Source organism: Hylobates moloch, unplaced genomic scaffold, assembly GCF_009828535.3.
Source record: "Hylobates moloch isolate HMO894 unplaced genomic scaffold, HMol_V3 SCAFFOLD_3, whole genome shotgun sequence".
NCBI lineage: Eukaryota > Metazoa > Chordata > Mammalia > Primates > Hylobatidae > Hylobates > Hylobates moloch.
The window spans coordinates 7,164,832-7,188,833 of record NW_026652278.1 but is presented as its reverse complement, the minus strand read 5'-3'; the positions used below and the strand labels follow the sequence as shown (position 1 = coordinate 7,188,833).

General features: G+C 42.8%; 1 protein-coding gene and 1 pseudogene across 1 annotated transcript in view; one reads left to right on the top strand and one right to left on the bottom strand.

Annotated features, from left to right (window-relative positions):
• The window catches only part of ADAM12 (ADAM metallopeptidase domain 12), a 367,967-nt gene that overhangs the window by 248,152 nt on the left and 95,813 nt on the right, over positions 1-24,002 (bottom strand). Inside the window, exon 3 of the mRNA XM_032175291.2 lies at positions 12,463-12,536. Coding sequence (XP_032031182.1) covers positions 12,463-12,536 — 74 coding nt within the window. The remainder of the gene's footprint in view (positions 1-12,462; positions 12,537-24,002) is intronic.
• On the top strand, positions 6,323-8,308 carry LOC116465344 (GTP-binding protein SAR1a-like; annotated as a pseudogene).

Genomic DNA, 24,002 nt, shown 5'->3' with positions numbered 1-24,002 from the left:
AGAAGCAGCCAGGATGAGGAGGGAGATAATGGGAGAGCAATGGCAGCAGAGCAGCACACATGCTGTGAATGGCAGTGCAGTGTCAAGCACACTGAATACCATATCCCTTACGTATTAGTCTGTTCTCGCACTGTTACAAAGAAATGCCTGAGCCTGGGTAATTTAAGAAGAAAAGAGGTTTAATTGGCTCATGGTTCTGCAAGCAGTACAAGAAGGATGACAGCTTCTGCTCAGCTTCCGAGGAGGCATCAGGGAGCTTTCAATCATGGTGGATGGCAAAGTAGGAGCAAGCATCTCATATGGTCAGGGCAGGAGGAAGAGAGAGAGGTGGGAGGTGCCACATGCTTCTAAACAACCAGATTTCATGAGAGGTCTACCACGAGAACAGCGCTAGGGGGATGGTGCTAAACCACGCATAAGAAACTGCTTCCATGATCCAATCACCTCCCACCAGGCTCCACCTCCAACACTGGGGATTATAACTGAACAGGAGATTTGATGGGACACAGATCCAAACCATATCACTGTGTTCTCCTAACAACCTGGGAGGAAGGTCTTACTCTCCATTTTAGAATGGAAGAGCTGAGGTTGCTTGTCTCCAAGCAGCCTGATACCCAAATCCAAATCCTAACACTGTCGGTCATCTCCTCTGATAGGGATACAGAAGCAGCTCTGGAAAGAGTCCAGGAAAGTCAGATTGGGTTTTGTGAGTTGAATCACAGTTACACCCTTATGCATTAGCTCAAAACAGTCACCTCAATCCGTGGTCCCCAAACTTTTTGGCACCTGAGACCAGTTTCATGGAAGACAATTTTTCCATGGACCAGGGGTGGGGGCGGGGATGGTTTCAGGAGGATTCAAGCACATTGCATTTATTGTGCACTTTATTTCTATTATGATTACATTGTAATATATAATGAAATAATTATACAACTCACCATCATGTAGAGTCAGTGGGAGCCCTGAGTTGCTTTTTCTGCAACTAGACGGTCCCATCTGGGGGCGATGAGAGACAGTGACAGATCATCAGGCATTAGATTCTCATAAGGAGCGGGCAGCCTAGCTCCCTCGCATGCACAGTTCACGAGAGGGTTCGCTTCTATGAGAATCTAATGCTGCCGCTGATCTGACAGGAGACGGAGCTCAGGCAGTTATTTGAGTGATGGGGAGTGGCTGTAAATACAGATGGAGCTTCACTCACTCATCAGATGCTTATCCCCTACTGTGTGGCCCAGTTCCTAAGGGTTGGGGAGAGCACGTCGGGGAGGGTGTTGGGGACCCCTAGCCTAAATGGAGCTGGAGGATTGTGATTTTCCTAGAGTTACAAAAAAGAGAGGGGGCAGGGAGGGATTTAGAAGAAACTATCACTGTCTTCCTCTACACTATGTACCTTCATGGAGGAGGACAGGGAGGGAGACCTTTTGTTAGATAATAAAAACATACCAGGAGCTCAGCTTTGTTTTTTAACTGGGGCAAAATATACATAACATTTGTAATTTTAACCATATGCAATTGTATAATTTAATGGCGTTAAGCACATTCACAATTTTGTACAACCATCAGTGCCATCTGTCTCCATAATTCTATCATCATCCCAAACAGAAACTTTGCCCACCAAACTCCTCACTCCCTAACCCTCCAGTCCCTGGTAACCACCATTGTACTTTCTGTTTCTATGATTTTGCCCATTCGAATTTTGCCTATTCAAAGTACACCTCATGTAAATAGAATCGTATAATATTTGTCCTTTAGTGTCTGACTTATTTCACTTAGCATAATGTCTTCAAAGTTCATGTGATGGCATGTGTCAGAATGTCATTCCTTTTTAAGGCTGAATAAAATTTCATTTTACGTATGCCACATTTTGTGTACTGATTCACCTGTCAACGAACACTTGAGTTGTTCCCACCTTTTGGCCATTGTGAATGCTGCTGCTACGAATGTGGGTTTACAATTCTCTCTGTAAGTCCCCTATGAAGCCCAGCTTTTTAATGATGACGTTACCTATGATGAGGAATAAAGGCATGCCACATACTGTCAGCATGCAACAAATGAGCTAACGGTAAATACAGTTACATTGCAGCTCTTTATCATTACTAATGAACTGTGAAAACAATACAAGTAAGAAAGCAGTAAGAAGTCCTCAAGAAAACAGAGCTGTGACTGTCAGTTGAAGTTTTCCCATGCATGTTATGAAACATGGCCAATCACAGACAGGGCTCGACTCCACTCAAGATAACGAGTTTGAAGTAAACACTTCTGAAAACAGTAATCTAGGATTTTGGCTTCCTGGGGCATGATACTCTAAGAATGTAGCAGAATCTGTGTTTCTGAACTCAGCAAAATTATGTCAAAGAGTTACAGGAAAGGTTCCCGATTCAGACCCCAAGAGGGGGTTCTTGGATCTTGCCCAAGAAAGAATTCAGAGTGAGTCCACAGTTCAAAGCAAAAGCAAGTTTATTAAGAAAGTAAAGAAATAAGAGAATGGCTACTCCGTAGACACAGCAGCCCCGAGAACTGCTGGTTGTCTATTTTTACTGTTATTTCTTGATGATATGCTAAGCAAGGGGTGGATTACTCATGCCTCCCCTTTTTAGACCATATAGGGTAACTTCCTGATGTTGCCACGGCATTTGTAAACTGTCATGGTGCTGTTGGGAGGGTAGCAGTGAGGATGACTAGGGGTCACTCTCGTGACCATTTTAGTTTTGGTGGGTTTTAGTCAGCTTCTTTACTGCAAGCTGTTTTATCAGCAAGGTCTTTATGACCTGTATTTTGTGCCAACATCCTATCTCATCCTGTGACTTAGAATGCCTTAACTGTCTAGGAAGGTAGCCCAGTAGGTTTCAGCCTCATTTTACCCAGCTCCTATTCAGGATGGAGTTGCTCTGGTTCAAATGCCTCTAACACAACTTTCAAGCTTTCCAGAGAGTTAGTTTTCTTGTCATAAGCAATCAGTGAAAGCATTGTGGTCTTTCTTTTGAGGACACAACAACTAGAAAAAATCCAGAAGAGACAGGCCATAACGACCCCAGCCTGCACAGTATCTGCACATAACCATCCTGGCCGCACCAGGAGAGGGAAGGTGCAATGACAGCCACTAAGATGGCATCGGCCTCTCCACTGCCAGAGACCTCCTGGGAAGAGCCAGGACAGCCATTACTGTCCTTTTAGGATACAGAGCTGGGGAAAGGAGCTTAAGGCCACAGGAGGATTTTCATCAGAAAACCCTGAGTCTGCAGCATCAGAAGGGAAGGAGCGCAAGGGATGTAATGAAATGTGGAACTCCACCTCCATCTCAAATGGCCTTTCTTAATTTACCAGCTTCAAAGAGTTCACTCAAGGACGCCACACTCTCAAATCACAACCCAGAGGGGCCTGTTTTAAAAAGGTTGATCTTAACCAGTTTAGGCACTTTCAAGCTAACTTGGGTTGAGGAGCAAAAAGCTCCAAAAATGGTGTTCTGACCTTTTTCAACGTCTGTACAACTTCAAAGAATGAAAAGAGGGGAGAAGCTCAAGGGAATTTAGCTCTTATTCAGGAAACAAAACTTAGCTCAATTAAAAAGATCTTAAATGTTGAGGCTGAGAGATTTTAACTTAAATCTGAAGGAGTTTGGTCTAGTTAGATTGCTGAAGTGCATGTAGCTTCAGTCAATTCCCTGAGTCTATAGTCATGCTTAGAGAATTTTCGACTGCACCATCACCCTTTCATCAAAGTGGGCAGAGATGACCCCTCTGGTAGCATCTTATTCTCCAAGGCGGGGATGGGGCTTTTTACGCTGCAGGCATTAGGCAAGCTGAAGAGGTGTGGTCGCTCCCTGTAGGAAAGAACATTCCTGTGGGTGATGCATCAGCTAAGACAGATACCCCAAATTCTCATAGAAGGATCCAATGGGCTGGAATTTCCCTGCTGGCCCCAGTGCTGTCCAACAGAACTTTCTGTGATGATGGAAATGTCCGTCTAGGCACACGTGGCTATTGAATACTTGAATTGTGGCTAGTTTGAGCAAGGAACTAAAATTTTAATTTTATTTAAATTAAACTTAATTTAAATAGCCACATGTGGCTAGTGGCTCTCTAAGTAAAGTGTGAATATAACTCCTAGCAGAATGTGTTAAAAATACAGACCCTCAGGCCCTATAGCTGGGGATTCTGGTTCAACAGCAGTGGGGCCAGGCATTGCCCTTTTTAACAAGCGCTCCAGGTGGTCCTGATGCTGGTGGTCTTGAAGCAATGCTCTAGACTTCAAGGAGGGCAGGAGCCGATGTGTGACCTCCTGGTAGTGGGGAACACCCACTCCATGGAGACAGACTATAGGAAGGATATGGAATAGGGCCTGGGAGTGATCCTAGAGGCCAGAGGCTCACCCACTAGGCTCCAGCTTAGAATTCAGTGGAGCACTGACATTGCCTTGCGTTGTGACAGCTATTTAGATACCGTCAGGGCCACAGCTGATGCCTCTCCATGTTCTACCCACTGCCAGCTTCTGATCTCCAGCTCATAGCTGCCAGCCACTGGTCAGCTGCAAACATCCATGAACACCACTCTTCAAAAATGCCATGCCCGGTTCTACAGGGGCCCTCCACAGGTCACCTCCAGACTGAATTCTGTGAAACCCAATATTCAGCCCCTCCCAGACTCTCAGGACCATGCCTACTACGACCCACATCTTTGTGTCTCTGGCCACTGCTCAAAGGGCAAGTTCTTGGTCCTTTTCCAGGGTTCTCTATTCTGATCAAATGCATCACTGTTCTCCCAGCATCTCAGGTAAGAATTGTATGCCTTCCTTTCCATGATCCCACACATTCCATCATTCATCATGTTCTGTCCATTCTGCCTACTTAACATTTCTTAACTACTTACTCCTTCCCACCAATGCTCTCTTGGCTCAAGCCATCATCAGCTCTCCCTGGACAGCAGCAATATGCAGTGTCTTGACCACACCCACTCTACCCTCCCAGCTAGTCTTCACAGGCAGCCAGATGGACTTTAAAAGACTGAATTTTGGTGGAGAGCAGTAGCTCATGCCTTTGGGAGGCCGAGGTGGGCATATTGCTTGAGGCCAGGAGCTCAAGACTGGTCTGGGCAACATGGTGAAACCTGGTCTCTACAAAAAAATAGAAAAATTAGCTGGATATTGCAGCGCATGCCTGCAGTCCCAGCTACTAGGGAGGCTGAGGTGGGAGGATCACCTGAGCCCAGAGCAGTCGAGGCTGCAGTGAGCTGTGATTGCACAAACGCACTCCAGCCTAGGCAACAGAGTGAGACCCTGTCTCAAACAAATGAAAAGTAGAATCTTATCATGTCATTGTTCTGCCTACAGGCCTTTTCTTCTACGGTGTGCCACTGTATTTAGGAATGAAGTCAAGATCCTTATCAGGACACACAACCCCTGTATGGCCTGGCTTCCTCTGTCTCTCTCCTTCTTGGTCATCGTACAAAGACCTTCTAGAATCTGAGAAGCTGGACATTTACTTCTGCTTTTCTTTCTCTCTCTACCTCCTGCCCTCCTTGACTGGGCTCTTCCCTCTGTGTGCACAGCTTAAGAACTGCTTCATTCTACGTCTTCCCTCCCCAGACCAGGCGTTGGCCCCAACCTTCCCCTCCTGACCACTGAGCAATGCAGTCATCCAGTTACTGTTTTTCTAATGATCTGCTTAGTGTTGGGCTCCTTGACTAAATTCGAAGAGGACAAGAACTTTATCTTATTCACTACTCTCCCTCCAGGGTCAATTACACTGTCTGGTATTAAACACATATTTGTGAATAAATAACCAGGTGAAGAAGTGAATGAGCAAGTGATTTAACACATCAATAAAGATTAATAAAGATAATTAATAAGGTAGATGATAATCATTAAAGATGGCAGATTAGGCCAACGCTTTCCAACACGGCCTCTGACATCAGAAGAGCTGACAATTGTTGACATGACTGTTATAACTTTTGATCTTGGGGGGGCATGAGCAAGCATCTTGTCTTAATTAGCTTTATTAATTATTGTTTAGTAAAGATAATTATTAATAAGATATTAATAAAGATTCTGATAAAGATCAGTGAATAGTATAAGGGAAGCTAAGGGCTGGAAACATGAAACTATAATGTCTGAGATATGGTTCCATCGACATTTGTTTAATCACTAATTAGAATCACCAGGCAGTTTAGAACTCCCCATTCCTAAGGGCAGGCTTCAGGGAGGGGGTGTGATGTCCACCTGGTGAGTCACTGCTGGTCCGGGTGCTGCTGGTCTGTGTGCCCTGAGGGACGGTCCAGGCCATGCGCTGCCTCCAGAGGAGCCCCTCAGGCTATGGTCAGCATTAATAATGTCTTTCATCTATGAGTGGATCTACAATGGCTTCTACAGTGTGCTCCAGTTCCTAGGACTGTACCAGAAATCTAGAAAACTTGTTTTCTTGGGTTGGGACAATGTGAATGAAACCATTCTTCCTCATATGCTCAAAGATGGCAGATTGGGCCAACAGGTTCCAACACGACCTCTGACATCAGCAGAGGTGACAACTGCTAGCCTGGCTTTTACAACTTTTGATCTTCTGGGGCATGAGCAAACACGTTGGATTTGGAACAGTTATCTCCCAGCAATAAACGGGATTGCCTTTCTGGGGTTCTGTGCAGATTGTCCTCAGATCCTGGAATCCAAAGTGGAGCTCAATGCTTTAATGACTGATGAAAGAATATCCCATATGCCAGCCCTTATCTTGATTAGCAAAAATTGGACAGAACAGGCACAATCAGTGAAGAAAAACTCTGTCTGCCATTTGGTCTTTATGGACAGACCACAGGAAAGGGAACTTGTGACCCTGAAGGAGCCAAATGCCTTTTCCAAGGAATCGTTCATGTTCAGTGTGTACAACAAAAGGGCTATGGCAAGGGCTTCCGCTGGTTTGCCCAGTATATTGACCGATGTTTGGGCAGTGAAAATAAAAGTTTAACGTCTTAAAAAAAAAAAAAAAAGATGGTGGGCAGGGAGAGGGTAAACGGTCTAGGCTTATTCTGCAAGAGGAGAAGAAAAAAGGAATAGCACTCTACACTCAAAGATTTTAAAAGTCCAATCCCTGGGCATGTCAAGATTGTAAAGGTAAGAACCCTACAGCAGCTGGATCCCAAAGGACCAGCCCGGAGTGTCTGTTCCAGGTCTTGTGAGCATTGAGATGTTTGGCCATCACCAAGAATTAGAGGTAAAGAGTAGGCATAACCTGATTTCCATTAATTTAGAAACTCTGAAACAGAACATAATATAATTAGGTAAAATAATTAAGATTGCTGGACCCACAGAGAAATGTGATTGAGTCATTCAAACCTGATCATTAAAATTAACATGAGCTATAATCTTCCTGCATTGAGTGGACACAGATGCTTATTCCATTTTGCAGACAAGGAGGCCAAGGTGGGCAGATTGCTTGAGGCCACGAAGGAAGTGGAGAGAATATCAGCAGCTTGCTGTTGGGAGCAATGCTGCTTTCAAAGCCCGGGCTCCTAACTCCAAATCCTGTGTTCCTTTCTGGAAGCTTTTCTCCTTGAATTGTTTCTCACCCCACCCAGGTGACCTTCGACCTCCTGGGAACTCACTTCCGGCTTGGTCCAGGTTGTCCGGGCTCCATCATCCACTCATTTGAGGTGTGCTTATCGAGTGCCTGTGATGAGCCATGCTGTCCTACCCCTGACCGTAAGGATGTCACGGTTGGTGGAGGAGAAAAGGAAACAAGCATCCAGTGGTGGAAATGAATAAAGTGGCAGGTGGTTCTCTGATATCAGGCTTGGAAGAGCGAAGGATGCAGGGTTTTGGCTGTGCCCCACCCTGTGTAGCAGAGGGATGACCTCCCCTGTCTAGGACCCACCACGTATACCCCCACACGCTCAGGTGGCAGTCACCTTTTTAGCAGCCACATTGCCTCAGGGGCTTCTTTTGGGTATGCAGGTCTCATTCACAAGAACTACTAACAAATTTCCTTCTGAACCTGCAACGTTTATTTTTTTGTTAACCCAAGCATAGGATTTTACATTTATCCCCATCAAATCTCATCTTGTTAGTTTTGGCCCATTGATCCAAACTGCTGAAATCTTCATAATCCAGATTTTGCCGTGCCAAGCGCAGTTATCCCCCCTAGCTCTGCACTGCCAGGAAATGTGATGAGAGCACCTTTTATGTCTTCATCGAGATGGTCCACGAAACTGTGGACGAGGACAAGGCCATGCACACAGCCCTAAGGCCACCGGCAGCAACCACAGTCCCCCTCTTCAACATGGGTTGGGTCAATGGGAACAATGGCTTAATATCCTCTGGATGGTGATTCAGCCAACTAAACCATCTAATGCCATCTCCACACTGGTTACATTTCTCCATTCTGTGCCATGATATTCTGAGAGATGATCTAAGATAAATGCCTTTCCAAATATTTATACCTATGTTTAGCCATTTTAAAATGCCCTGTTATTGTTCTAGAGTGAATACTAGTTAAAGTTGCCCTGTAAGAGATGTCTGGAATCGTTCTAGGCAAAATAAGTCAGTGCTGAAGTTATTCTATCCCAGAGATACCCCAAACATAAATTCAATGGGCTATGGACTTCCCATGGCAAGTGCCTTCAATCAGCGATGGGAACAGAACTTGAAGGCATGCTGGGATTGAGAGATGTAGGGAACGTGATCTACCGCCATCACTCTTCATTATCCTAAACTGGAAAAACTGATGTCGAAGCTGGCCAGCCTGTCCAATAAAACATTTTGATCAAAGATACAATTTCACAGAATACCTGCGTAAGGGATGGCCTGAGAGTCCACGGGGATCTAGTAGAGGTATGAAAGTTACCAACCTGTTTTCTGCAGGTCCATAGGCAGACAGCAATATTGTGAAAAATGCTTCTCAGGGGAAGCTTTGCGTTTCTTTAAACATTCAATTATGGCTATACAAATACAGATTTTAAATGAACAGTATCCAATCTTTTCATAAATTAGGGATGTTAGAAGGCAAATAAAAGATTCCCTGAAAAACTATTTAATAAAAATTCAGCCCTGTGCCATGAAGAATTGGTTCACCACAGAAGCATTTTGAGTAGGGTTAATTAGATGACTCTCAGCATTAGCTATAGATTTAAGGTACTAGGACCGCTTTAATTTAGGTTGTGGTTTCTAAGCAGGTTTTTCAGTTACAGCAAACTTCTGGATATTTAAAGACCCAATATTCAATGAGTAGATTTTTTTGCTCTTTAAAAGTCACCAGAGGTCTTCCAGAGGCCTTTCAAAATAACCTTTATCATTTTCTTTTTAGGAATAATAAATATGTTAGCATTCTTCTTTTCAACCATTATCAAGTTTTTATGATAGTTTTTTTTCCCTCAAAAGGAAATGTTTTTTCCTAATTTTAAAAGTAATATTTTATTTTTGTGAAACATTAACACAATAAAGAAAGTAAATATCTTCTATAATCTTCCTATTCAGAGATACATGTCATGTGTATAATTTTAAAATAAAAATTGAATACTATGTAAACTATTTTCATTTTTTTAAAAATAAACACTAGCAGGAAACCACTATTTTCTAACATGCTAGTTACATTGATTATACCATGAATTTTTTTATAATAAAAGTCTCATCATTTTAAATTGTTATATGGTATCCTGTTTCATAGCTGATTATTGAATCAGTCTCCTATTGACGTACTTTTAGGTAAAACATCTTTAAGCACAGGGCTGACTCTGGGGCTGAAGGTGTTAGAGCGATATACTAACCAGCTTGCCTTCTGATTGGTCAGCTGTTCACCCTGATTGGTCAGGCCCTTTATTGTACTCATTGTTCAACAGGTAAATGGCCTCTGCTTGTATTTTTATCACTGGGTTCTTATAGCTTCATTTGTAAAAACTCTCTGACTTGAATCTATTGGGCCAATGGCTATATGCGAATTAAAAATTGTATTATATACTAAATGATTGATTGCCTTTTGTGTCTAACAGCACTACATGCTAGTAGTGCACAAGCATTTCACTCTACTTGATTTTTTTTTTGTTTTTAGTATTCATTGCGTCAAAGGTATAGTTAATTTGGAATAGATATGTAACCTTTTGCAAAAAAATTGTTATACTGAAGTATGTTTGGTAACGCATCATTAAAATAGTAATATTGGCATCCTCTTATTATGAAAATGTTACTTTTAATATAATGGAATTTCTAAAATTGGTACAAGTAATACAATTAAAATGATAGAATATCATAGGAACATATGAAACATTTTCTATATATCTTTGAAAATGCAGTCTGACAGGTTGCAAAGAGAGAAATAAATTAAAAAGAGATAGTTTTATGTTTTCAACTTTTATAATTTTGAGAGTATCTCATGAAAGACTCAGAATTGAAAGGGAGCAAATTAAGTCACCTTTAAAATGATATTTATACAAATTAGCTACTCTCTAGCAGTCAACATGTATTATAGTATCTGCAGTAATGGAAGGTAAATCATTTTCAGAGGGAACCATGGACAAGGCTATTAAGTCACATTACAAACTCAGAGAACCAGATGGGCTCTAAGAAATTATTTCTCTATGGAAATGTATGTCCATCATGAAGCTAAATGAAGTATTAGGATATAAAATTGCATACGGACTATGATATCAACTAAGAAGACAAAAGAAACAAAGGCTTATTTATAAGAAAAAAAATCCATCTATATAATTCACCAGAATCTTAAACAGGATTGTGTTTGGTGGTAAAAGTACTTTTTAAAAAATTTTAGGGTTATTTGTTCCTTTCCCCCCTATAATGTTCAGTTTTCTTCACTGGGTATGTATATTATTTTCATAGTAAGAACAACTTAAGGTTTTTATGAGGTCGATTTTTGCTTCTCTACCTACAGTCGTAATGCTCCATAAAACATTCAGGATTAGCCTCCCCTCATGCTGTGCACCACACTTCTTCCAACAGTCTAACAATGGGAGCAGGTGCAATGAAGAACATTCCTAAATCCAGCTGCCCACCACAACAACCCCATCGAGGAAATGCATCACCACCAGCAGCCTTATATTCTTTTGATCTTTCAGGGAATGCCTAGCTTCTTCCACTGAGATATTTTCAAAACCATACATAAAAATGCACAAAAATGTGTGCCCCTCGATATTCTTATGTAAAGAAATAGAGTATGAAAATATGTACTTTGCTAAGGGAGATGGATCAAAAGCAATATACAGTTTTCTCTTCGGATTCCTGATTATATAATACATGTGTCTGAACCTCTATTTTAAGATCAAGTCACAAGAAAAGCTAAAAACACCTCATTTTCTTGTTTCCAAAGCTTCTGATCCATTTAATGGTGAGCAGTAAGCACGTAAGAAAAAACACAAAGAGGCAGGTTGCAGATCCCAGGGAGCAGGTAGAGTATGATTTTGTATACATTTTTATGTATTGCAGCATTAGATACCGAACTTTCGGGCTGGCTGTTGATTGACTGTGTCTTTCGTCTGACTTGCTTAAAACGCTCAAATCAAAGCACCAACACAAGTAAATGATCTGACTTGTTTACAGGGAGATGTTGAGTCAGGTTCTGGGACTCCACGTCCCTGCCAGAACTCATCCCAGTGAGGGCCTGCGACCTCTACTCTTGTTTCAGAAAAAATCAGCATCCTGCTGATGGGTGAGGAACAGGGACCAGTACTTTTGGAAGAGAGAAACTGCTATTTTGACCAAGGAGGACTTGGAAAATTGACTTCTATCTTTACATACAGATTGCTTATTAGAAGAACTAATAAGCTCTTCTTTTATGGTACTAATGAAATAGAATATTAACGAGTCCTTTAGATGTGAGGAATCTGTGGGGATAGCCAGGGTGTAAAGAATAAGAAAACAAGTTGTTTTTCTTATGGTTGGAGGCAGACAAAGTTTTCTGCTAGTAAGGCATACAAAATTTATAATAGTATCCAAGTGGCCCAGAAAAAGCCATAATGCCATTTTCTGGAAATTTATATAATTTTTCCATAAAAGGACCAATTTTTAAAAATAAGAAGATGAAAGAAATAGTCCAAACCACTGGAGATAAGCTTTGAAAGATAAAATAAACTCTTGGTATTTCTCAGGGAGAAGATAATTTCTATCAGTTTGAAGCTGTTTCCCCCTAATATAATCCAGGAGTTGTCAAAAGTCAACTAATTATGAAACTCTGTTATTTGAACAGTACAGGGATGCTTAAATTACATCTTTGAACAACCAGGATCTGAAAAAATAAAACATCAGAACTATGAAAAAATAGTGTTGAGTTATAAAGTTCCTTTATAGAGTGATAAAATTCTTTATTTTTCCGTTAGATAATTTTTTAAAGTTAATTCTCGCCTCAAATCCAAATTTGGATTACAAATCCACACATTTCATTCCTTTTTTCTAAACCCCAATATAAATCACAGAGCACTTTTCTGTCCATGGTGTCTTAACTTTCTCCTATCATGCAATAAACAAGAATTAACTTACGCGTTTCTTTTCAGATTTATGATCAGTTCTTTGCTTTTCAGTTGTATTCGAATACTCAGCACTTCTGGATGATTCTGAAAGATAAACAACAAAAGTCAGTTGAAAAACGCTTTGCTTTGATTTGCAAATAGCTGAATAAGACCCACAGGTGGAGTCAACTGAGGGAATAAATGATACTGTCAACCTAAGAAAGAGCCAAATGTCATCACAACACAGTGTATAAATTAAGGTTTCTTAGCAGCTTAAAAAGAGCAGTGAAAGCCAGGCACCAGAGGATTGCTTGAATCCAGGAGTTTGAGACCAGCCTAGGTGGGCAACATAGTGAGATCTCTACAAAAAAATAAAAATAAAAAAAATCAGAATATTAGCCAGGTGTGGTAGTTTGTGCCTGTGGTTCAGCTACTTGGGTGGCTGAGGCGAGAGATCACTTGAGCCCAGGAGTTCCAGGCTGCAGTGAGCTATGGTCACGCCACTGCACTCCAGCTTGGGTGACAGAGTGAGACCCTGTCTCAAAAAAAAGAAAACAAGCCTGTAATCCCAGCAATTTGGGAGGCCAAGGTGAGGGGTGGATCACCTGAGGTCAGAAGTTCGAGACCAGCCTGGCCAATATGGTGAAACCCCATCGCTATTAAAAATACAAACAGTTAGCCTGGTGTGGTGGCACACCCCTGTAATCCCAGCTACTTAGGAGGCTGAAACAGGAGAATCACTTGAACCCGGGAGGCCGAGGTTGTAGTGAGCCAAGATTGCGCCATTGCACTCCAGCCTGGGCAACAAGAGCGAAACTTCGTCTCAAAAAAAAAAAAAAAAAAAAGAAGACAAGAGTGGAGGGAGAGTTGGGTCATCCCACAGAACAGGCACCACAAACTCAAGGAGACCTCATTCTTCCTGGTCAGCACTGCATGAGTGCAGAAAGTGGAGACTCAGTCTCGCTGAAACATGATCACCACCACATTCAATTAGTGCTTCCTTCAGTTATGTTGACTTTGTCTGCCTTTGCTTTGTCAGTTATTTCGGTACTAGGCTTGTATAAAAGCTACGAGAATGAGAAGTTTATACATACTTTTCTAATACTTCACATTTGAAAGTCAGTCTTATAACTTCAGAGCTCAAAAGGTCTTTTCACAATATATATAATGTTTCAGCTATACCATGACTTAACGAACCACATACCGCTGCACTTTAAGATGAAATAGATTGTGAGTTCCAAATATCCAACATGAAAATAATTAGTTAAAATAAAACAGAATTTAAAGAAAATCCACAACAACTGAAGGTCACGTGAGTTTTGGGAAAAAAGGCAAAACATGCCTTAACTAAGGCCATATAACTGGGGTAGAATCAGAAAGACTGAAACATTATTTGCTTTATTTTTAGGGCAGCCCTTTGCACATCTTCTTGTAGTCTTTCTGTGTCTCTCATGGCAACCATTAGCTGCGTATGGCTATTTAATTAAAATGAAATGAAATTTAAAAATTAGTTCACCAGTCATACTGGACACATTTCCAGACTCAAAATCTCAGTGTGGCAGGTGGCTACCACTGTGGGACAGCACAGATATAGAGCATTTCTATCATCATGGAATGTTCTATTGGACAGCTCTGAGTCAGTGATAAAGATCTAAAACTAACATCATCCAATTGCCACCTGAGAATTAGATTATTTTAAATATCAGGGCCTTCAGGAGATAAAATTAGGTACAAACCCGAGAGTTTTTTTCTTATGAGCTTCAAGGAGGTTCTTTCTCAGTTTTCATTGATGGATGATATTATTTTAAATAGTTATTTAAACTTGAGGGTTAAATTGGTGAATTTCCAGATACATTAAATTCTTATGTATCCTTTCTGGGTTTACACAGGCCTTGTTTTTGATGGATTTACTCTAGCAAAAGAGTACAAAAACACACGGAATTTATATATTTTGATACTGTCTGGTGTTTATAAGAACTGTATGCATTTCTGAGTGTTTACTCGACTTTGAAAATTAATCTTACTATTTGATCCCACATGCCAAGAAACATGCACCATTTCTTTGCAGTGTAGTGTGTCAAAGAGTTCTTACGCCCTTACAGGTATTTGCTTTCGAGTCCATCACAGGGACTCTTGCATATTTGCCTATATTTGCTGACACCCGGGTTGAACTACAAACACTTCCATAATGTTCTCTCCAGGGTTTGCAATACGTACCCCTTAATTATATGTGTGAAGAACAAGATTATTAATTATATTTACAATATTAGAACAAAATGTCTCAATATTCTGTCAAAATGTGCCCAAACACACCATATGTACGTATACATGTGTGTATAACTACATGTTTCATATGTATGTATATATAAATAACTTAGTTACTTTAGTTACAAATAGTGTTTGCCTAAGAGATCAATGCACAGATCACATACCTTAAATGGAAATCCTGACAATTTTCTATGTGAATAAAAATATATTATTTGCAACATCCCTTTTCCCCCAAAGAATTGAGGTAGTTTAAGCATTAGCATTTGTAGTAATTCCACGTCATAAAGTACTAGAAGCGTTAGGAGAGTCCAATGTCAACATCTTGCAGAAGGACATATTTTCCTTCAGGGGAGATCTTTATGTACATTAGTTGAGGTATGACTAGTAAGGGAGAAATCAGTAGAGAGGGAGAACAGACAGCTACTTTAATTTAAGACCACTGATTGCCTTAGACTTCTTAAAAGCATGTATTCATTCCACTTTCTTTTGATTGTTACCCATTGGAGATGATGAATTAGTACTGGTAAAATACGGCATTTCTTTTCTTAAAAATGATATATTCATTACCCTAATGGAACGGTGTCTTTTATTGAATGCTTAAAGAACTGCACTTACTGAATAAATCAATTAAATGCTAATCAATGGGCCAGAAATATTTTGGCAGTAATTGTTGTTCTATTATTTTAATTGGGAAAGTATATCCAAGAGTATATAAAATATATAAGTACAATATGAAAAACAAGAATAAAATAAACACCAGGGCACCTACTACCCAGCTGAAAAAGCAGACTATTTCTATAATCTTAGAAGCCCCCTGTATTAGTTTGGTGGGGCTGTCCTAACACACACCAGAGACCGTGTGGCTTAAACAACAGAAATTTATCTTCTTATAGCTTTGGAGCTAGACGTCGTCCAAGATGAAGGCACTGGCAGGTTTGGTTTCTTCTGAGGCCACTTTCCTTGGCTTTGAGACAGTTGCCTTCTTACTGTGTCCACGGATGGCCTTTCGTATGTCTGTGTTCTGATCTCTTCTTCTAAGGACACCAGCCATATCAGATTAGGGGCCACACATATGACCTCATTTACCTTAATTGCCTTTTTAAAGGGGCTTTCTCCAAATACAGTCACATTCTAAGGTACCGGGGTTAGGATGTCAATATAGGAATTTGCTGGGGGGCGGCGGGGAAGGGAGAGGCAATTCATCTCATATACCTCCTCATGCTAAATTCATTATTACATTTCCCTTATTCCCAACCAGTGGTAACCATTATGCCGAAGTTTCTATTAATCATTATCTTGATTTCCTCTACAGTTTTATTTCTAGTGTACATATTCCTAAGCAATACACTGTTTAGTTTTACCCAGTTTTGAACCTTATAAAAATGGTCTCATACTTTGTCCATTCTTCTATGACTGGACTGGTTTCTTTTACTTAATTTTATATTTGTTAGATTTATACATATGGTTGTATACAGCTGTAGTCCATCTATTTTCATTGCTATGTATATTCTATTGTACAAACAATATGTAAGTCCTTTCTCCTGCAGGTGGACTTTGGCGTTCTTTCTCTCCACCCTTTTTGCTCTTAAAACACTGTTATGCATGTTCTTGTGTACATGTCCCCTACTACAGCAGTCCCCAACATTTTTGGCACCAGGGGCTGGTTTTGTGGAAGACAATTTTTCCATGGAACCAGGGCTGGGGGTAGGGGATGGTTTTGGGATGATTCAAGCACATTATTACTTACTGTGTACTTTATTTCTATTGTCATTACGTTGTAATACATAATGAAATACAACTCACCATAATGTAGCATCAGTGGGAGCCCTGAGATTATTTTTCTGCCACTAGATGGTCCCATCTGGGGGTGATGGAAGACAGTGACAGATCATCAGGTATTAGATTCTCATAAGGAGCCCACAACCTAGATCCCTCACATGCACAGTTCACAGTAGGGTTTGTGCTCCTATGAGAACCCAGTGCCTCCGCTAATCTGACAGGAGGTGGAGCTCAGGCAGTGATGCGAGCAGTGGGGAGCTGCTCTAAATACAGATGTAGCTTCTGAGCCTGCAGCTCACCTCGCCTCCTGCCGTGTGGCCTGGTTCCTAGGCTACAGGGGTTGGGGACCCCTGCCTTGCTGGACAGATATTAGTTTCCCTGGCTAATCTGGGATGGAAACTCTGGGTGGTGTAGTTTGCACAAGTTTGACTTTACCAGGGATCTTTAAATTGTTTTCCAAAGTACAAATGGGTTATAAATGTTTCTCTCATTCCATAGCCTCATGAATATCTGGCAAAAATTTAAAAAGGCAGGCAGCTCCAATCTGCTGACTGTGCAACTGTGGCTCACTGGGGTTTTCCTTTACGCCTCCCTCCTCAGTAGCAGGACAGAGCACCTTTGCTTATGTTTATGGAACATTTGATTTTCTTCTCCTGTGAAATACTTGCTCATGTTTTCTGACCATTTTCTTTCCTGCTTTCTTCCTCCTTCCTTTCTCTTGTCATTGTGAATTTGTAGTTATTTCTACATTCTGGAAGCTATGCTTTTCTCTGTTTAATGCGTGACAAATATCTTTCCCAGTTTGGGCTTTGTCTTTTCATCCTCTTAAGTGTGTTCTCATGAACAGAATGCCTTAATTTTAATAAAATTCTTCATCGTTTAAAGTCTTTGTGCCTTATTTGAGAAATCCTTCCCTACTCCAAGATCAAAAAGCAGACTGTGTTATCTTCTAAATGTTTCATAATTTTGCCTTTCACATTTAAGTCCCATCCAGACTTGATTTTTGTGTCCAGTACAAAGTAGGAGTCCAACTCTACTTTAGAGAAAATGTGATTAACCAATTGTTCCAGCACCATTTGTTAAAAGTCTATCCTTCCTGGCTGGGCACAGTGGCTCATTCCTCTAATCCCAGCACTTTGGGAGGCCGATGTGGGTGGATCATCTGAGGTCAGGCCTTTGAGACCAGCCTGGCCAATATGGTGAAACCCCGTCTCTACTAAAAATATAAAAATTAGCTGGGTATGGTGGTGTGCTCCTGTAATCCTAGCAACTTGGGAGGCTGAGGCAGAAGAATCACTTGAACCCGGGAGGCGGAGGTTGCAGTGAGCTGCGATCGTGTCACTGCACTCCAGCCTGGATGACAGAGCAAGACTCCATCTCAAAAAAAAAAAAAAAAAAAAGACCTATCCTTCCACCGTATCTGTAGCAGCCATGTGGAGATCTGTTTCTGAGCTAATACCATGTGTCTCATTGTCTGTCCATGCACCAGTGCCACCCTGTGCTAATTACTACAGCTTTACTCTGAGTCCTGATGTGTGGTAAGGTGAGTCTTCTCACCTCCACTATCTCAGCACCCTGGGATTGCTCCACTGTCTTCTGTTTCTTTTTTGTAAAAATGGGGTCTCACTATGTTATCCAGGCTGGTCTCAAACTTCTATCCTCAAGCAATCTTCCTGCCTCAGCCTCTCAAGTAGCTGAGACTACAGGCTCGAGCGATCATGGATGACTTGGTTTCCATTCTTGTTGCTGAGAAGTCAGTCCTCAGCCTCCTCGGACAGGTGACCCATCTCTTCTCTCCAGCTGCTTTTGTGATCTTTTTTCGTCCATGTTTGGCAGTGTGGCCATTTTATGTCTGGGTGTGAATTTTGTTTTACTTGTTCACTTTGATTTGTCCTCCTTGGAGAAAGGATGCTCCCTTACTCTCTTCATTGGGGTTGTTTTATTTCTTATTCACCCATACACACTTGTCTGTCTTCTGCAGCATTTGGGGCTCAACGGCAGGTTGGAAAAAGTAGGTAGGGTTAAGGGTGTGACCCAAGATTGGAGACTGTGCAGGCCAAGAGTGGCCGAAGGCCAGGGAAGAATACAGGCTGGAGGTGAGGGAGCTAGTAGGTAAGAGGAGCCAGTAGGTGCTGGCCAAAAAAGGCTACAGACTGAGAAACTGGACAGAGGTCTGTGGAATGGACATTCTAGAGAGGAAAGGACCACTTCCTATGGGATGCTGGGCAGGAGAGAAGGAAAGGGTTCTGCTGCAAGAGAAGCATTACAATTTGGAGGCAAGTTCTCCTCAACAAAGGTGACAAAAAAAGTCATGGCAATGTTCAATAGCTTCCTGTTTCCTCCAAAGTCATAAGAAAATATCTTGTTAAGTTTGAAAGTTCAAGTGAATCGATATATTTTTATCTACTACACTGCCTCTTAGGCCATAAGGCACTGACATTTATTGATATCCCTATTTACCTGTATGCATGCATGCATGTGCATGACCACTTGCTTTTGTGTGTAACTGTATTATGGGACCTGGGCTGATGTCCCAGTTTATTATAGAATTTTTCAGGAAATAGCTCTTGCTATTTGTACTTACACTTCACTCTCAGTTCCATCTAGGAGTCAGATCTAAGTTCCCTCATTAGGGCACGTAGGCTGGGAGATAAACCCCAAGACTGATACTGCATTTACTCCAAATCCCTCTTTCCTCCTAGGAGAGAAGCTTTGTCGTTGGGCAAAACTCATCAGACACTCTACCCTCAGTGCACATGTGCTCCCAGGAGGCAAGTGCCTTCCTCACAGAAAGGCTTTTTCGGCAGACTCCCCTTGGGATGGCAAGCCCAGGCAAATCTGCAAAGGCGGGTGCAGCCAGGACCCAGCTGCCCACCTCTAGGGCCCCCAGGTGCCTGTGTTCTCTCAGAGGTTTCCCACAATGCACTTGGCCAGGGCACCCCAGTGAACTGGCTGTACAAACAGATGTGTAAAAAAGTGATGATTGATGGATTGGCTGATTAGATTGATTTCCCTTTTTTTTTTAATCCATGTCATGCTACCCTTCTTTAATGCGTGCGATTGGAGGCTGATCCAAACTTGACTTTAAATCATTTCACCCATAATGAACACAAAATACCTGGAGTCCATAAATGTAGCTTTGCATGGTTGTAGGGTGCTCATTATTTTCCCTGAAGGACGGGATGACACACAGCATAGCTCCTTGGTGTTTTTCTCTCTTTAGAGAATAAGAAATTTTCAACAGCTTAGAAAAATCTGCCCTGATTCTGAGGGTGAATTAATGTGGCAGTGGAACGGCAGCAGGTCTGGCAGGCAGGAGGGAATTACCATCCAAAAAGTAAGATTTGGCGTCAATGGCCAAGTCCACTCCTATCACAACTCTGAGGTTATCCTCCCAAAGACCATGGTCAGCCAGAGCCAAAGTCATTCATCTCAACCATCAATACTGGAAGCTCAGAGGGATCTAATTTTTCAAGCAGAACAACAAAATTAAAATATTGCATTCAAGGGAACTCTAAAATAACTAGATGCCTCTCCAGCACTAAATAAATGCTTCAGGCTGCAGCCTTGGCATTCCTGGGGCATGAGGGAGGCATTTATTGCTATGAATATTTAGAGGCAATCTTGATTACCACTTTAATATTAGTGTGTTAGTTCCACAGCCTGGAAGATATGTGCACTGTGGAATTTAGAGAGGATAAAATTGAATTAGCTGCAGTATAACACAGTCAGGAATTAAGGCACGGCAGCATTATAATGGGGTGTCCCTGGATGGGGGGCCTGTCTCTTATCACATAAACAATGATAATGTTTATTCTTGAGTTATTGACAATTTTTCTGATGGATAATTAACTTTAGCCAACAACCTGTTAAAATGCTATGTACAGGATGGCACGTATTATCCTTAGGTTTATAATGCGGTTGGAAGTTGTCTGTGAGTTAAAATGTTGGATTATTTTTAGCACAGGATCTTCTCACTGTGTTTCTGTAGCATGATAGAGTCTTGGTTTTTCAGCTTGCTTCTCCCTCCCTGCAGGAAAAGGCACAATCACATCACCTTTGGTCCTCGTGATGCTCTTAGCTCAAGTTCTTTGTCCCATCGCTACTGGTATGATTGTTAATCCTCACGTTTGTAGCAAACATTTTAGATTTTCATTTTAGATTACTTTAGCTATAGCCAGAGCATCTTAAAGCCTTATTTATTCATTGAAATACTTCTGGTCTGCTTCTGTGCATCTGAATGCTATAGAATGACAGTCCACCAGGCGCGTGCATCTGTCTGAGGACAGTGGCCAATTCCGAAGCAAAGGACATTACTCTGTTCCTTTCTTGAGCTTACTATTGGGTTGGAAGAGGGAAATGAAAACATGACTTATCAGAAAGCAACCGGGAAAACACTATGACATGGATTTCTCAAACTTAACACAGCTAAAAGTCAGCTTTTATTTGACCATCTCCCTCCATCACTCTTGATCCATGACAGAGGGGAGGTTGGAGAAAATCCACCCTGGCTTTCCTCCAGAATTCCTGAGCTTAGTGATGCCCTTCCTTAAAACCCTTCAATGGCAACCTGATGTGCTTAGAACAAAACCACGGCTTTCACGCCGTGAAGGCTCTGGCGTCTGCTCACCTGGCACCTCACTTGGAGGTCATCACTTGCTTGCTCCCGAAGCTTCTGGGTCCCTGTGGCTGCTGACTCTCTGCCAAAACATCTTCCTTGGGCCCTTTGTGTGGCTTAACCTCCAGGCACTGGCCTGGACGTCACCACCTCAGAGAAGCCCCAGCCTCCTAAGGGGGCTGTTGGTTCTCACACACCCTATTCTGTCTCTTCCTAGCAAAGTTCCTCATTTGTGATGATTTGCTGTTTTTCTTTTACTTGTTTACAGTCTATCTCCCTCTGTAAAATAGAAACTTCCCAAGGACAAAGAATTTGTCAGCGTGCTCCACATTACAGTCCCCACACCTGGAGCAGGGGCCACCGAGATGCCTCTGTAGGATGAAGGGTATAGGCAGGAGGAGCCGGGCATGCAGGAGGAACACTAACTGGGGGGCGGGGCAGAGAGGAGACCCCAAAGCTGTCAAGGTCCCCTGAGGAGGTATAACAGTGGCCTCCAGACCCTCCTCGCCTGTCACACACTGTCACAAGCAGAGGCCCTCTGACCTGCAGGCTGCCTGCTTGCCTTACCCTAGGAAGCCAGTGTCTCCTGTGGGATACAAGTGGCTGTACAAGGACCCCTGTACAAGGAGCAGGGCAACGCTGGCCTTTGAAAATGGACTTGCATTCTGTCCTTCTGAGGAGAGTAGGCAGGGCTTGCCCTGCGAGCTGAATTTCTTACATTTGTACTTGGGACTATACAAATGACCAATGAATGCATGTTCCCAGGCTGGGTCCCAGCACCCTCTGCTCTCCGGAGAGGATTCCACATCCTCCTGCTTAGTTTCTTTGGATCTTTATGATAAAAAAAAATCCAAAATAGGGCAGACAGGGTGGGGCGGCAGCAGCAGGAGGAGCAGCAGCAGCGGGACTTTTGATAAAATCTGAATCAATGCAAAATACAAGGTAAAGAGTGGAGGTGGGTGTGGTGACATGATGGCCTAGGGATAGGACCGTGTGGTGACATGGTGGCCTCAGGAACAGAACAGTGTGGTGACATAGTGGCCCAAAGGACGGGACCATGTGGTGACATGGTGGCCCCAAGGACAGGATTATGCAGTGACATGGTGACCCAGGGACAGGACCGTGTGGTGACACAGTGGCCCTAGGGACAGGACGGTGTGGTGACAGAGTGGCCCAGGGACAGGACTATGTGGTGATACAGTGACTCTAAGGACCTGACCACATGGTGACATGGTGGCCCAGGGACAGGAAAGTGGTGACATAGTGGCCCAGGGGAAAGTATCATGTGGTAATATAGTTACCCCTAAGGACATGATCACAGGGTGGCATGATGGCCTGGGGACAGGACCGCATGATGACATGGTAGCCCCGAGGATAGGACCACATAGTCATATGATGGCTTGGGGACAGGGCCATATAGTGACATGGTGACCCAGGAATAAGATTATGTGGTGAGATGACGGCCAGAGAAAAGGACCATGTGGTGACATGGTGGCCCAGGGACAGGACCGTGTGTTGACACAATGGCTTGGGGACAGGACCATGTGGGGACTTGGTGCCCGGGGGCTGGACTGTGTGCTGACATCATGTTGCTGAAGTCAGCCTCTGACCAGGCCCCAGCTGACACCAAACCCCTCCAGGCTGTGGGACCACCTCCTCAGAACTCTGCTGCCCTGTGCCCTCTCCCACTTCCAGGTATCTCTGCCAGCACCTGGCTACCTGCTGAGGACCATCAGATGCCAAGGCAGGGAGGCAGAAGGCCAAGGCCGGGATGAGTCTTTCCTGTCAGCCATGCACCTCCCGGGCTCATAAGGACCACTGGCAGCCCCAGTGCCATGTGCCTGGCATCCACATCCACGGGTACTAGCCCCTTGCAACGATCAGTGTCAAAGCCGGCTGCACTGGAGAGCAGGGCTGATGAGGAGGTGTGCTTGTCATGGGAAGAAGGCCTAGGCCGGGTTCCAAGACCCAGTTCATTTCAGCATCCTCGGACCACCCCAGGTCTTGGAGCACCCTGATCAATTTCTAGGAGCATCCTAGGTTGAAAGTTTATGGAGATGCAGCAATTCCTCCTCTTTTGACTGCAAAGGAACAATAATTTTAAGCAACAAAGAACTATTTCATTTTGGAAATGTAGCATTTTTCCATTTAAGAGGCTATAGTAGGAGGGGCCTCAGGCTAGAAGGCGGCTGTGGGCCATGGACCGCGGGCCAGTCTTTTAACTCTGCTGGGCCTCAGTTTTCTTACTAGGAAAATGGGATAACAACGCTTTTCCTGTCTATCATTGTGATCATTGAAATGACAGCCCCCGAAGATGTGCTAACCCTTGGAAAATGTGCCTGTTACCTTACTTGGCAAAAGGGACTGTGAAGACGCAATTAAGGTTAAGGACAGGGACCTCACCCTGGATTATTCAGATAGGCCCAATGTAATCACAGGCGTTCCTGAAGGCAGAGAATCTTTCATGACTGGGGTCAGAAAGATGCGACAAGAGGGCTTGACCCACCGTGCTTACTCTGAAGGTGCCATAAGGGAGCCATGAGCCAAGGAACCTGGTGTCTCCAGAAGCTGGGAACCACCCTCAACCGCCAGCAAGATAATAGGAATCATGTTCCTACAACCACATAGAACTGAATTCCACCCGTGCGTCAAGGAGCTGGAAACGGCTTCTCCCCCAGAGCTTCCACCAAGAAGGAAGTCCTGTGGACACTTTGTTTTTAACCTGGTGAGATTTGAGGCAGAGAATCCAACCATGCCCACTGGGCTTCTGACCTTGAGACTGTGACTGTGAGATAATAAATGGGTGTCATTTTAAGCCACTTAAACTGGTGCGATTTGTTATAGCAGCACTAGACAACTGACATAATTAGGATGATCGCTATGAGATTCAATGGTAAAAAGGCTGT